The 15,666-nt window shown below is 35.3% G+C and overlaps 1 protein-coding gene across 1 annotated transcript; it reads left to right on the top strand.

Annotated features, from left to right (window-relative positions):
* Window positions 1–667: 667 nt before the first annotated feature.
* mob3a (MOB kinase activator 3A) lies at window positions 668–9,116 on the top strand. Its single transcript, XM_073819331.1, has 4 exons — window positions 668–867; window positions 2,867–3,348; window positions 6,887–7,089; window positions 8,539–9,116. Exons 2-4 carry the CDS (start codon window positions 2,931–2,933, stop codon window positions 8,566–8,568), a joined length of 651 nt encoding a protein of 216 aa, XP_073675432.1. The 5' UTR covers window positions 668–867; window positions 2,867–2,930; the 3' UTR covers window positions 8,569–9,116.
* Window positions 9,117–15,666: the final 6,550 nt, after the last annotated feature.

Here is a 15,666-nt window from a genome sequence, read left to right as displayed (position 1 = left end):
AAATTTAACCTTATGACTGGTTTTGTGGTCCAGGGTCACATATATTATACTTTTACAAACATATAGAGGAGACCACAGCTAAGCCAAACTAAAATACATTCAAGAGGAATAAAGGTAGATTTTAACTGAACTGTTAAACTGTTCTTTATAAATGTCAGGCTGGGGCAAGCTGTCACAGTGGTTTTAAATGTCCAATTTATTATTAATTACAATATTTATCAGTCAAAACTATTAGATTTTTATTTTATTTATTTTACCATTTACCATTTGTGCTATTTGTATTAAAATTCTTTGACGGTTTTTTAACAACATAAACCATCTTTTTCTCTAGCCACTGACAGAGTTTATTTTTATTTATTTTTATTTTTTATATGTTTTAATAGTATGATGAAATCAGCCTATCCTAAAAAATATTCCCTCGAGTAAAAGTCTGTCAGCTAACGCCAGTTCTTCTTCTCCCCAAAACATTTTCGTTTACACTTTAGTTTAATGTGATTTTAAAAAGCTGCTTTTGAACTTTTGTGCAAGAATTATCCCGGACGCATTAAATGTTTTGATGTTAGTGTGTAACCATAGTGCAACCAATACACTTCCTTCATGTTCAGTGGCAGACTGGAGAGGCTCCACTGATGTTTCAGTAGAGGAAGTGTACTTTGCTCAGCAGGGAGGGGCTTGTGGTTTCCTTAGAAAGTGTGGACTTAATAATTGTTACAGTGCGAAGGCCACGTTCCTTTTTAACTCGATAACAATTGCAAATACAATGTAATTACAATAACTAAGAACGCTCTTGAACAACGAACAAAATAGAGGGCGGTGTAAAAAGGCGGTTCACATCAAAGCGGAACAAGAAAGGCGCTCGCTCGCTCGGTAAGTTTGCTTCAACTTCACTGTATGCTACGAAAACATTTGCTTAACAACGTGTCTATTTTGTACGTTCTGGGTATTCAATTCGCGATTTTACAATCATTTTTTTTGTTATCGCATCTATGCGTTTCTATGAAAGTTAAATTCGTGTGATTATCTGTCCTGGGCACGCCATTAAAAACGACATCGTCATACGGAATTACCGTGTAGACAGACTAATGTCTGGCGCAACATGTTGTTTCGCTTTTGATGTGTGCTACTGGCATCCATTCATTACAAACATGTACATGTTTACATTTTTACAATATTTACGTTTGAAATGCATTTAATGTATGTACATGAATATGTACATTTAACTTAAAAATAAGTGTTTAAATTATTTAAAAGTTTTCATTTTAAATGCATTTGCCTACTTTTAAAATAGATATGTTTTGTGTTATTAATAAACGTACTTTATATATTATAAAAGTTTTGGTGGAATCCCCCTGCCCTGGCCGGTAAATGCCACCCATGGTGCCCAACAGGAAATTACTCAGTTATTCCCCTAATATTCTAAATATAATACCTCTGTATACAACCTGTTCACTGACAGACTTTTCTTTAACATACAGATATGATATATTGTTTGTTCAGCTGGTTAAACTGAGAAAATCTGTTAAAAAATACTCAAAATGCTGTTTCTCGCTACAGGTTAGATGGAATGGAATTAAATGGATAGTTCACCCAAAAATAAAAATTCTGTTATTAATTACTCACCCTCATGTGGTTCCAAACCCGTAAGACCTTTGTTCTTCTTCAGAATACAAATTAAGATATTTTTGATCAAATCCAAGAGCTTCCTGACCCTCCATAGAAGGTCCTACCACGTTCAAGGCCCAGAAAGGTACCTAGAACATTGACTAAATAGTCCATGTGGCATTAGTGGTTCAACCGTAATTTTACGAAGCTACGAGAATACTTTTTGCGTGCAAAAATACCCCTAAAAATATCAACTTTATTCAACAGTTCTTCTCTCTAGTTACTGTCCTAATATCTTAATAATACACTCATCAAAATAGAGTTTCCAAAAGGGGGTTTTCACAGTGATGCCATCGAAGAAGCAGCTTGGTTCCTTAAAGAGCCTTTCAGTGAACAGTTCTTAGAACCATTTTTTTCTTAGTGTGAAGAGCATTTTGATAATCTAAAGCAGGGATTTTCAACTCTGGCCCTCGAGGTCCACTTTTCTGCAGAGTTTAGCTCCAACCTTGATCAAACTCACCTGCCTGTAACTTTCTAGTGATCCTGAAGACCTTGATTAGCTTGTTCAGCTGTGTTTGATTAGGGTTGAAGCTAAACTCTGCAGGAAAGTGGACCTTGACGGCCAGAGTTGAGAAACCCAGATCTAAAGAAACGTTTTCCACTGTAAAGAACCTTTTGTAGAATGAAAAGGTTCCATGGATTGTAAAGGTTCTTTGTTGAACCGTTGATGCCAATAAAGAACCTTTATTTTTAAGAGTGTATCTTAATATCTTAATTTGTGCTCTAAAGATGAACAAAGGTCTTATGGGTTTGGAACGACATGAGAGTGAATTTTCATTTTTGGGTGAACTATCTGTTTAATCCTTGAGTTGAGAAAATGCTGATCCAAAATATGAAGTTATTTCAGTGTCATGGCCAGAAGAACATCAGAAAATCTCAAGCACTCTTTTAATGTGTTTCTACCAGGGTTTAAAAAGTTGAGTCCTGGAAAAGTTAACTTGAGTTAATATAGTCTTGCTCTGCAAAATAATATTAACATCGACCATTTGCTATCTGTGTGCTATCTTATAAAATGAAGTTCTCGTCATATGAAATCAAATCCTCTTCCAAAAGGTCTAGCAACCCTGGAGGAGACAAAGTTTGACCTAGTTTTATGTTCTCTCCCTTTTTCTCATTCAGCATCAGTCCTTCCCCAATCGGTGATACTGAAAAGCCTCCACACAATATCGTCCTTGTTTATCCGTGCTTTAATTTCTCATTTCAGGCACCCCTGCTATCAAAAGGCTCATTTTAGACGCATTACACAACAATCCTGTCCCTCAGCAACCATGTCCATGGCTCTAAAACAAGTCTTCAACAAGGACAGGACATTCCGGCCCAAGCGCAAGTTTGAGCCTGGAACACAGCGCTTTGAGCTGCATAAGAAAGCACAGGCGTCCCTAAATGCCGGCCTGGACCTGAAGCAGGCGGTGCAGCTGCCGCACGGCGAAGACCTCAACGACTGGGTGGCCGTTCACGTGGTGGACTTCTTTAACCGCATCAACCTCATCTACGGCACCATCAGTGACTCCTGCACAGACCAGACCTGCCCGGTTATGTCCGGCGGGCCCAAGTACGAGTACCGCTGGCAGGACGAACAAAAGTACAAGAAGCCCACTGCTCTTCCAGCACCAAAATACATGAGCCTGCTAATGGACTGGATTGAGGTCCAGATCAACAATGAGCACATCTTCCCCACTAATGTTGGTAAGGAAAAAATGATGCAAACAAGACCAAAACTTCCTTGATTTGTTGGATGTGTTTAGTTGTTGAACAAGTTTAAAACCTTAACTCATTAAATAGAACACTATTGACAGTTTTCTTCAGACCTCCTGTTACTTACAGTTAATAAATATTAGCATAGGGTTTGAGTTAGTTTGCTTACGCTCATTCACTCATTAGTACATTGCAGAATCAACAGCATTAACATCCGTGGAACCCTTCCAAAAAATGTACTTTACAAAATGTATTTGATCACCAAAGTCACACTTCAAATAGATTAATTATATTCATCTCACATAGCAAATATCAGAACTTGATTCCTCAGAACTTTTTAGTCAGCTGTACTGACTAAACCAGTTGATTCAAAGGACTTTTATTAGTATGTCAGATGTTCTATCACTTAAAATCTAACATGCTTGAAAAGTGTGTGTATGCTTATAATTCTTTAAAATTAATCCCACATTATTGGATTTTTTTTGTGCAGTGATATTCAAAAGTCAAAAAAACAAACTTAAAATCAATGAATTATATTGCTCACATTGCAAAATGTCAATAAAATTGTACACTTTTAACCAATTCAAATGACTTTTTAGTGAACATACAGTATGAAATCAGTCTTTTATTAGTATGTCAGGTGTTCAATCACTTAAAATCAATTGGCTTGAAAAGTGTTTGGCTTGAAAAATGCCTATAAATATTTCAGATTAATCCCACTTTATTAGATTTTTTGCACTGCAGTGACATTCAAGTCAAAAATGTGGCTTAAATGTCCAAATACTGTACCTTTTGACACTAAGAGCCAGAAAGGTATTTAATCACCAAAGTCACACTTAAAATCAATGAATTATATTGCTCACATAGCAAAATGTCAAAACATTTTTTCTCAGAACTTTTGAGAGTCAATTGCACACTTTTAACCAATTCAAATGACTTTTTAGTGAACATACAGTAGTGGTGGGCGGTACACCAGTGTCATAGTCATCACCGGTGTGACATTGCGCCAAGACATGGATTTTCTAATACCGTCAATACCGTAATAAATCAATTATGTGCCTTGAACGGCTGCATTTACATCAATAATAGCTAATTCTAAATAATAAGGCATTACATTTTCTTCAAACGTTCAGTTGTGGTCTGAATACCTGTCCTTATACTATATATCTTGTTGTAAATAAAAAAGTAAAACATATTCGTATCAGCTTTGGAGGTGGTAGGTAAAAGGGGAGTGGCCATTAAACGACTGGTGAAACATTGTGAAGAAAGGTCGGACCTGTAGCCTATACCAGGGGCGGAAGTAATACCGTGATATTATACCATCACCGTTCAAAAGATGAAAAATACCGTGATATTAATTTTAGGTCATACCGCCCACCCCTACTTCAAATAGATATGCTAACATAGCAAATATCAAAAATATATTTTTCTCTAAACTTTTAAGTCAAATGTACTCTTTTAACCACTTGATTCAAAATACTTTTTAGTGAACGTAAAGTATAAAATCAGTCTTTTATTAGTATGTCAACTGTTTTGTTGAATTGCAGTTCCTTTTGACAGTTCTGTATGTTCTTTTTTTAGTCCTCCAAATCTAAGCCTCGGTAGTTCATCAGAATGAGCTATTCCCCATTTAAAGACACTTCTTGTATAGCACAGACATCTCAAAATGGCTATCATATAGGTCACCATACAAGAAGTAACTTGCTGATCATTTGCAGCCGCTTTTAAATGATGATTAATCTGCCCAAGATATAGATAGCCAAATATTCAGAACATCTTTGGGGTCATCGAGTGTAGCGGTTGACTTCCCAGGCTTTGTCTCATCCTCAACCTGCTGTCTGACATTTGTGGTGCCTTTCAAATTGGGTCATACAATTTACAGTGGGATATAAATAGAACAGATTCTTAGAATGCAACAAGACAGTCAGAGAATTTGCCATGTATAAGGACATGGTTGTCTACATACAGGTCAGATCACTGGACTCTATTAATAAACGGCGCTGGGGAAATATGATTCTGCGATTTATAATCCATCGTATAGCACGTGTGCCATATGAGAAACGTATGATGTGAGGACGTGCAGATGAGAAAGAGTTTCCTCCCATACAGCGATATGAGGCACTTGTTTCCTCTGATGATATCAGCAGGCTCAACATGTCGTCTCAGATCTGTCTTTAATCTACAAATAACTTGTTTGATGTCGTTTCATATGTTAGGACCTGATAAGGACGTGAAGTCACAATAAGAAATCACTAACCCTCATAAATCTACTTGCACTTCTGTTGCATCCGGAGATTTAGAGTACCTAGGGGTCATAAAATTGAGTAAAATATTATTACAGTTTAAAATAATTGTTCTACTTTAATATATTTTTTAATTTCATATATCCTGGTGATTGTATAGCTTGATTTTCATCAACCATTACTCTAGTTTTCAGTGTCACAAGATCCTTCAGAAATCATTCTAATGTTATGGAAGCCGTTTCTGCCACTGAATAAAAAATAAAAAAGGTTATTGCAACTTATCTCACAATTCTGACTTTTTTCTCAGAATTGTATGTTACAAACTTGCAATTCTGACTTTTTTTCTCAGAATTGTGAGATATAAACTCACAATTCCGAGTTATAAAGTCAGAATTGCAAGGTATTAACTCGCAATTCTGAGAAATAGTCGCAATTGCATGATATAAACTCTGAGTTCTGAGAAATAAAGTTGCAATTGTGAGTTATAAAGTCATATCTGCATTATATAAACTCGCAATTGCAAGTTATTAGGTCATTCTGAGATATAAATTCTGTGAACGTTGTCTTTTTTTTTTCTCCTCAGAACTGGACTTTAAAACTCGTAATTTCGAGTTTACATCTTGCAATTCTGACTTTTTTTCTCAGAACTGTGAGATACAAACCCAAAACTGTGAGTTTTAAAAGTCAGAATTGCTAGATATAAAGTCAGAAAAGCTTATGTCTCGCAATTCTGACTTTATTTCTCACAACTGAGTTTATATCCCGCAATTCTGACTTTATATCTAGCAATTCTGACTTTTATAACCTGCAGTTGTGGGTTTGTATCTCATAGTTCTGAGAAAAAAATCTCACAATTCTGACTTTTATTTCTCAGAATTGCGTCTTATAAACTCGGAATTCTGAAAAATAAAGTCAGAATTGTGAGATGTGAGATGTAAAACTTTTTTTTTTTTTTTTTCAGTGGTGGAAATGGGCTTCCATATAATATGCTGATTCAGTGCTCAAGAATAAAATAGTATTATCAGTGTTTTTTTAATATTTTTGTGGAAACCATGATAGATTTTTTCAGGATTCTTTGATAATTAGAAATTTTTAAAAGAACAGCATTTATTTTGAAATATTTTCTAACATTATAATTGTCTGTACTGTCCATTTTGAACTAATTTAATGTGCTTTTGTTGAATAAAAGCATTAATTTCTAAAAAAAAAAAAAAAAAAACTTTTGTGTTTTCGTTCACATAGAAACACGCAGGTTATTTACTTTCATGTTTTTCTTTGTTTGTTAGGTACGCCATTCCCTAAGACCTTCATGCAGGTAGCGAAGAAGATCTTGTCTCGTTTGTTCCGAGTCTTTGTCCATGTCTACATCCACCACTTTGACCGTGTGAGCCAGATGGGAGCAGAGGCCCATGTGAACACCTGTTACAAACATTTCTATAACTTTGTTACTGAATTCAACCTCATAGACCACAAAGAGCTGGAACCTCTGGTAAGCATATTATATTAGGAATTATATTATATGTGCAGTGAAACATTTTATTTTATAACGTGTGCGGTTTTGAAAATATGTCACGGTTATGTTCCATAACCTGATGAGAGCAGAAAGCAAGAAACAAAGAGCGACTGATACATAAACCAGCACTAATGCGTCATGTCATCATTAGTTGCTTACAAGCCCATTTTATAATGGCTTTGCTAATTGGTAGGGTCACACAGGGCAGGATGAGTCAGCGGGGTTGATATTCTAGCCTCTATCATTTTCTCACAGGCTGTTAATGAGCGTCTGAGCTCCTAATGCAGAAAAAGCCCTTCATCTGTAGACGTAGCAGTTATTCTCTTAGTAGTCACAGCTGAATTGGTGCCATGGGATCAGGTGACGGCCGCAGGTCCTGTTACTGACATCAGGAGCTCGTGGATGTTTGCATAGTGTGTTTCCAACGTTTTTGCATCTGTGAAGTATAACACAGGGGTGATGATCTTTACATATTTCACATTTAAAAACGATAGGTTTAATTCTATTAATGAATAAGGAACTAAATTATTATACAAGATAAAATCAGTTTTTATTTAAACCATGCTTTTTGAATGTAGATACACTGCCAGTCAAAAGTTTTGAACAGTAAGATTTTTAATGTTTTTAAGGAAGTCACTTCTGCTCAAAACAGAAAAATGTAAAAATATTTGTACTATTTAAAATAATTGCTTTCTAGCTGAATATATTTTAAAATGTAATTTATTCCTGTCATTTCAAAGCTGAATTTTAGCATAATTACTGCAGTCACGTGATCCTTCAGAAATCATTCTAATATTCTGATTTGCTGCTCAAAAAACATTATTATGTTGAAAACAGTAGAATTTTTTCGGGTTTCTTTGATGAATAGAAAGTTTAGAGCAGCATTTATCTGAAGTAGAAATCTTTCTTTACACAATTTAAAGCATCCTTGCTAAATAAAAATAGTACTTTCTATAATTTATTATTATTAATACTTAAATTATACTGGCTCCAAGCTTTTGGTGTAGTGTATAATGTTACAAAAGCTTTTGATTTCAGATAAATGCTGAAAAAGAATCCTGAAAAAAATATACTCAACTATTTTAAATATTGATAATAATAATAATAATAATAAATGTTTCTTGAACAGCAAATAACTGAAGACTGGAGTAATGATGCTTAAAATTGAACTTTGATCACAGGAATAAATTACATTTTAAAATATATTCAAATAGAAAGCAGTTATTTTAAATAGTACAAATATTTCACAATATTACAGATTTTTGCTGTACTTTGGATCAAATAAATCCAGGCTTGGTGAGCAGAAGAGAATTCTTTACAACAACAACAACAAAAAAATCTTACTGTTCAAAAACTTTTGACCAATTGAACGTTTGTGGTTTTGTGATGGTTCATACTGATGCAGTGTTTGTTTCCTCTTAACAGAAAGAGATGACAACACGGATGTGCCACTGAAAAACAGAGCTGACCTTTACATTCCAGACAGACCAGAACCATGCAAATTTTCAATTTAAAAGCAGATGAAACAGAAACCAAACCTTCAAAGACTTTATTTTTATACGCTTTTAAAGTACTGTAATATTCTATTTAGGGAGAGACATGTACATCTCTTTCAATCTCATGTGTAGGCATATGGAGAGTATTTTTTATTAGAAATCAGTATTATCGATTATTTTTGTTTTCCAAATTTGTTCTGAATCATTCCTTTTGTTGTAATCTTTAACATACAGATTCTATTTGACTATTTATGTATGTGGTTGAGATATTAAACCCACTTCCTCTTGTCTGTATGCCATCAGTTCTGTTCTTGGTTACTGGTCATTACTAATTGTAACTAAAAACTTGATGAAGCAGTAGGACTTAATGTCTGACTACTAGGTTAAGATATTCTTCAATACATCATCCCTGTCATTTTTATTTCATAACCTGCTATGTCATATGGATTTCTTGCTTTTGTTTTAAACTTATCTGTGTCGTAAATGAAAGACAATCTTGTTTCTCCAGCTTACTGTCTTTTCTGGTTTTGTCTCAGTCTTATTTTCTTATCTTCACAATTAAATAAGCATGCAGTTAAAAGGCTGACAGAAATAACTGTCCTCATGAACGTGAAACACATTTGTCTCTGTCCACTAGATGGCGATCAAAGCATACCACATCCCAGACCCGGATGATGAAATATTGCATTGGCTTGAGTTCTGATCAAGAATTTTATGAAACTAGGTCCACAGTTTGGTTATGCAACGGGGGTTTTATTTTGAGAATGAGAGAGAATGAGAATGAGCTTTATTGCCAGGTATGTTTACACATACTAGGAATTTGTTTTAGTGACAGAAGCTCCACAGTGCTACAGAATGACAGCGACAAGACGATACATATTTTAAAAAGAACAATATACAAGTACACAAGACAGACGATGTGTAAAAAATATCAAAGACATTTGAATTGAAGTAAGTATGTGCACTTTAGACAAGGCTCTTTTCAAATAATCCGCCAATTTGAAATGAGTTTATGGTGATCTTTGGTCTGTTGCCTACCATGCTTAATAAGTGCTGAGTTGCAACTTTTGAGGAAAAATTTATTCAGCTTCAGTTTGTCTGGATGATGAAGTCGTTAACTGTTAACCGCGCTCCACCCTTGACTTCTACATCACCTCTCCATGTCGCAATCTTCCCCGGTCTGCCCGCAATTCCAGATTTTTCCAGTAGTCTCTGCATTTTAATGAGAGGGCGTGTCTTAGTGTCATGCAACAATGACGTTCAACGCTGCAACAACAAGGTCATGTTAGTTTATGTGCTTATTAACGCCCATTTTCAAAGCCAAGTTAAAATCTTACAGATTAAAACCAATCCAAAACGCTTTATTGGCTAAATTGTTTACTAAGCACTTTCTTACATGTACTTTTAGTGTTTCACAGTGTTACTCGAAATGTAGGTAAGGTGCCAACTGCTCTAGAAAAATAAAGTTCAACTGGAAGCTCTTTACTGTATGCTTGCGACATTTAAACTACTCACTTTTTTATGGATTATAAAATAGTTTAATTTCATATAATATACAGTTGAAGTCAAAAGTTTACATACACCTTGCAGAATCTACAAAATGTTACTTTACCAAAATAAGAGGGATCATACAAAATGCATGTTATTTTTTTTAGTGCTGACCTGAATAGGATATTTCACATAAACAATGTTTACATATAGTCCACAAGAGAAAATAGAAGTTGAAGTGATAAAAATGACTCTGTTCAAAAGTTTACATACGCTTGATTCTTTGTTGTTGCCTGAATGATCCACGCCTGTTTGTTGTTGTTGTTGTTGTTGTTGTTGTTTTAGTGATAGTTGTTCATGAGTTCCTTGTTTGTCCTGAACAGTTAAACTGCCCACTGTTCTTCAGAAAAGTCCTTCAGGTCCCACAAATTCTTTGGTTTTTTAGCATTGTGTATTCAAACCCTGTAGGATTTTGAGATGCATTTTTTTTACACTGAGGCCAACTGAGGGACTTATATGCAACTATTACAGAAGGTTCAAATGCTCACTGATGCTCCAGAAGTAAAAACGATGCATTAATAGCTAGGGTTATAAACTTTTGAACAGAATGAAGATGTGTACATTTTTCTTATTTTGCCTAAATATCTTTTTGTTTTTTAGTACTGCCCTTCAGAAGCTACAGAAGATACTTACATGTTTCCCAGAAGACAAAACAAGTTAAATTAACCCTTAAATTCAAAAAGTTTTCACCCTCCGGCCCTTGATGCATAGTTTTCTTTTGAGCCTTCTGTAACAGTTGCGGAGTCCCTCAGTTGTTCTCCGTGTGAAAAGATGGATCTTAATATCATAGTCATTGTTGAAAAAGGTTCAAATACACAAAAATGCTAAAAAAAAAAAAAAAAGAATTTGTGGGACCTTAAGGATTTTTTTTAAAGAACAGTGGGCAGTTTAACTGTTCAGGACAAACAAGGGACTCATGAAAAAGTTTCACTGAACAAAAAACATCATGTAAAGTTTTGAACAGGGTTATTTTTATAAACTCATCTACTATTTTCTCTTGTGGACTATATGTAAACATCTTTTATGTGAAATATATATTTTATAATATAATATAATATGTTATTTTATGTGAAATATAATTTTTTTTGTTTGTTTGTTTGTTTGTTTTTTGAGGAAACCACACTAGTTGTACTATTTTGTTTTGTATACTGTTTTGGTACCACTGTACAGTTATAATATCAACTGGCAATACGATGGTACATTGATATATCATTATCTACGGTCATGACTACCATAAATATATACCATAGCAGGTTACATTCAATAATGTCCACAAAAGAAACAATGCGTGAGAGTAAACCCTAATGATTTGAACATAATCTATGCTACCAACTCTAGCTCGAACTAAAAGCATCGCTTTTGTAGCAAATGTTGAATGCACATGCATACACTTATACATGTACATACATATACATGTATTCATCTTTAAATATTGTTATTGGAAAGAGTTCCAAATGTCTTGGTTTAGTAGTCAGTTGCATCAGACACTTCTGCTAGCCTAACCCCGTTACATTCCTGCATATCCGCAACAAAACGCCTGGCCGTGTGTTACGTGTTATTATCTGGAACTGCAAGATCCGCAATAACGATACTGTTGTGTTCATTCGGAATGTACTAGAACTAGAATGAGAGGAAACTACACGTCAGTGGGCGGAGCTATGAAGTCATGCTCATAGAGTGGTGGATACGTGCAAAACGAGATCAAAACACGCGCACGCGCGCTCTCTGTAATCAAGCACTGGCACCTTCAAGATGATTCAATGCGGGTAAATGTTGCATAAGGTCGTCTTGGGATTCGAATGTGCTATTTTATACTGTTAATTAATCTAATGTAATCCAGAGACTCTAAAATACTCTAAAAGTCTTCGAATAGGACCAAATGCAGAGTTTAATAACATTGTGAGGAAACAACGAACAAACGAGTTTTATTGCACTATAGAAACACCCTTAGATAAGTGTAGATAATATATGACCCTGTACCTCAAAACGGGTCAATTTTTTTAAAACTGAGATTTATACATAATCTGAAAGCTGAATAAATAAGCTTTCTATTGATGTATGGTTTGTTAAAAAAATATTTGGTCAAGATACAACTATGTGAAAATCTGGAATCCAAAAAAAAAAAAAAAATCCAAACACTGAGAAAATCGCCTTTAAAGTTGTAATATTTAAATGCATATTACTAAACAAAAGTTTAAGTTTTGATATATTTGTGGTAGGAATTTTACAAAATAGCTTCATAAAACATGATCTTTGTTTCATGAAGGTGAGATGATTGAGATTTATACATCATCTGAACGCTGAATAAATAAGCTTTCCATTTATGTATGGTTTGTTAGAATGTATTTGCATTTAGTCGAAATACAACTATTTGAAAATCTGAAATCCAGAAAAAAATCCAAATACTGAGAAAATCGTCTTTAAAGTTGTCCAAATGCATATTACTAAACAAAAGTTTAAGTTTTGATATATTTGTGGTAGGAATTTTACATGAAGCATGATCTTTACTTAATGTCCTAATGATTTTTGGCATAAAAAAACTGATAATTTTGACCCATACAATGTATTTTTGGCTATTGTTACAAACAAACCTGTACTACTTAAGACTGTTTTTGTGGTCCAGGGTCACATACGTAGACATATCTAAGGACATTTAGTACATACTGTACATCCAGAGATATGTAGACTATATCTGTACTTAATTAGGCCTAAGGAATTATCTAAGAATAATGTCAGTGTGATCCTGTGCTAAATTTTAAGCTGTTGTTTTTTTTACCCATGCACTAATTTGTTCTTTTGTAAATTCAGACTATTTAGACTATCTCAGGCATGCAAATATTTTTCCATTTGTTCCACTAGTATTTTCAGTTTCAGGGTTTGTTATTTGGTGCTTGGAGGATTTCCAATTTCTAGCAGATTTCTAGGAGAAACCGAAAAAAAAGCACACTTACGCAATAGAGGTCCAGGACACATTGCTTAATCAGAAAAATATTTGAGGGACGGACGAAATTCGAAAGAGGAAGTGCATGTTTTCCTCCACACTTACTGTTTTGCTACAAAACTTGATTAGTTTCATATGTTATTTTTATTAATTAGCCAAACCTTGCCTCATTATGTATGCCTTATTTGGTGCACCCAGACTAATACTATGTAATCCACACTCCCAGGTTAAGCAGGTAGAATGAATATAATCACATTCAGGTGTATTCTGCAGTCAATGCCTGATGTTTTGGTACTACAGCATAAGTGCGAATAAATCTTCATTGTGTGTGTACATAGCTGACTCCTCGGAAAACCTACACACCCTTGATGTAACAGAAGAGGACTACAGAATTCCCAAAGAGATCAGTCCAGACACACACACACACACACACACACACACACACACACACACACACACACACACACACACACACACACACACATGTTGGGTTTACATGTTTTATGGGGACATTCCATAGGCGTAATGGTTTTTATACTGTACAAACCGTACTTTCTATCGCCCTACACCTACCCTACACCTAAACCTAGCCCTCACAGGAGATTGTGCACACTTTTACTTCATTAAAAAAACTCATTGTGCATGATAATAAGCCTGTTTCCTCATGGGGACCTGAGAAATGTCCCCACAAGGTCAAAATTTACTGGTATTCCTATCCTTGTGGGGACATTTGGGACACACACACACACACACACACACACACACACACACACACACACACACACACACACACACACACACTTTCACACTCCACTGTCATCACACAAACACACACACACACACTCACTTTCACACTCCACTGTCATCACACAAACACACACAAATACCTCTTTCTCACTTTCTAACTCTCACCTTTCCTCCCAGCAAAAATGTCACATAAGTCCTTGCACTTTACATTTAAATGCAGATTAGTTCTCATCATACAAAACAACAAGACATCACCCTATTAACACACCCACAGAGCCTCACCAATCAGATTACACCCTCTTTGAGATGTACATGTGTGTGCTGCTGTTATTGACTCTGTTATGCATTCCTACCCAATGGAGAGTTAGAATACCATTTGGACCCTTTTGCGAAGGCCCCATTCTGTTAACCCAGAGTACCCTCTGCTCCTCCTCTATCACATGGCTTGTTTTCAACATAAGTTGGCATTTCATCATGTGCTTCTTTCCTCCAGAGCCTTGCTCTGAACTTTGCGTAATCTTTGGAGCTGTTTTCATGGCTGAATATGTAGGCCAAAACACACTGAGAGGCCAGCCATAGACAGGGAGGGTGGGGGACGTCACAAGATGTCCCTAAGACCCAAATGGCTCCAAGTGGCATTTATATTATTTGACCACCTGAGAAAATACAGCCTGAGACATTGGAGAACATAATATATTATACAGACACAACCTTGTGAGTTTAGGATAAGAAAGTTTCACAATGGGTCTGTGACTGTACACTGTATAGAAGCTGAAATGTCTCGGGTATCAAAACTGCCATGTCTCAGTCATTTCACTTGGCTCATTCAAGGGATCGAAATCATCAAAGCTTTCATTAACACCAGTGTGAGGATCAGACACTCCTGACTGTCTCTGACTCAGCACGTCTGTAAAACGTGCCTGTGAGATCGTCTGCGTGCCAGTGAATTCTGACGTTCCAATCCATGTATATGAAGAATCCACCCTGTTAAGGGAAAGGAATTTTGAAGTTACAATTGATACGAGACAACTACAGTAACCAATGTTATTTTTTATTTAGTACTGACCTGAGTAAAATATTTCACATAAAGACTTTTACATTTAGTAAGACAATAATAGTTGAATTTATAAAAATGACCATGCTCAAAAGTTTACATACATTTGATTCATTTAGTGAGAGTTGTTCATAAGTCCCTTGTTTATCCTGAACAGATAACCTACCCACTATTCTTCAGAAAAATCCTTCAGGTCCCATAATTTTTTTTTTTTTTTTTTTTTTTGTGTATTTGAACCCTTTCCAATAATGACTATTTTGAGATCCATCTTTTCACACAGGACAATTGAGGGACTCATATGCAACTATTGCAGAAGGTTTCAACGCTCACCGATGCTTCATAAGAAAACACGATGCACTAAGAACCAGGGGTGTAAACTTTTGAACAGAATGAAGATGTGTATATTTTTCTTATTTTACCTACATAGTATATATGTTTTCATTTACTACTAGCTACAGTATATACTTACATGTTTTCCTGAAGACAAAATAAGTTAAATTTACCCTGATCTTTTAATTCAAAATGTTTGAATTAAAACAATGCTCTTAATGCATTGTGTTTCCTTCTTCAGGCTATTTTACACACACACACACACACACACACACACACACACACACACACACGCATGTTGGGTTTACATGTTTTATGGGGACATTCCATAGGCGTAATGGTTTTTATACTGTACAAACCGTACTTTCTATCGCCCTACACCTACCCTACACCTAAACCTAGCCCTCACAGGAGATTGTGCACACTTTTACTTCCTC

Source organism: Garra rufa, chromosome 15 (assembly GCF_049309525.1).
Source record: "Garra rufa chromosome 15, GarRuf1.0, whole genome shotgun sequence".
Classification (NCBI taxonomy): domain Eukaryota; kingdom Metazoa; phylum Chordata; class Actinopteri; order Cypriniformes; family Cyprinidae; genus Garra; species Garra rufa.
The sequence above is the reverse complement of the archived record's forward strand: the minus strand, read 5'-3'. Positions and strand labels throughout refer to the sequence as shown.

Coding starts and splice junctions, on each gene's coding strand:
- mob3a (XM_073819331.1), top strand. CDS start 2,931: ATGTCCATGGCTCTAAAACAAGTCTTCAACAAGGACAGGACATTCCGG. Junction 3,349..6,886: donor CATCTTCCCCACTAATGTTG/GTAAGGAAAAAA, acceptor TTTGTTTGTTAG/GTACGCCATTCCCTAAGACC. Junction 7,090..8,538: donor ACAAAGAGCTGGAACCTCTG/GTAAGCATATTA, acceptor TCCTCTTAACAG/AAAGAGATGACAACACGGAT.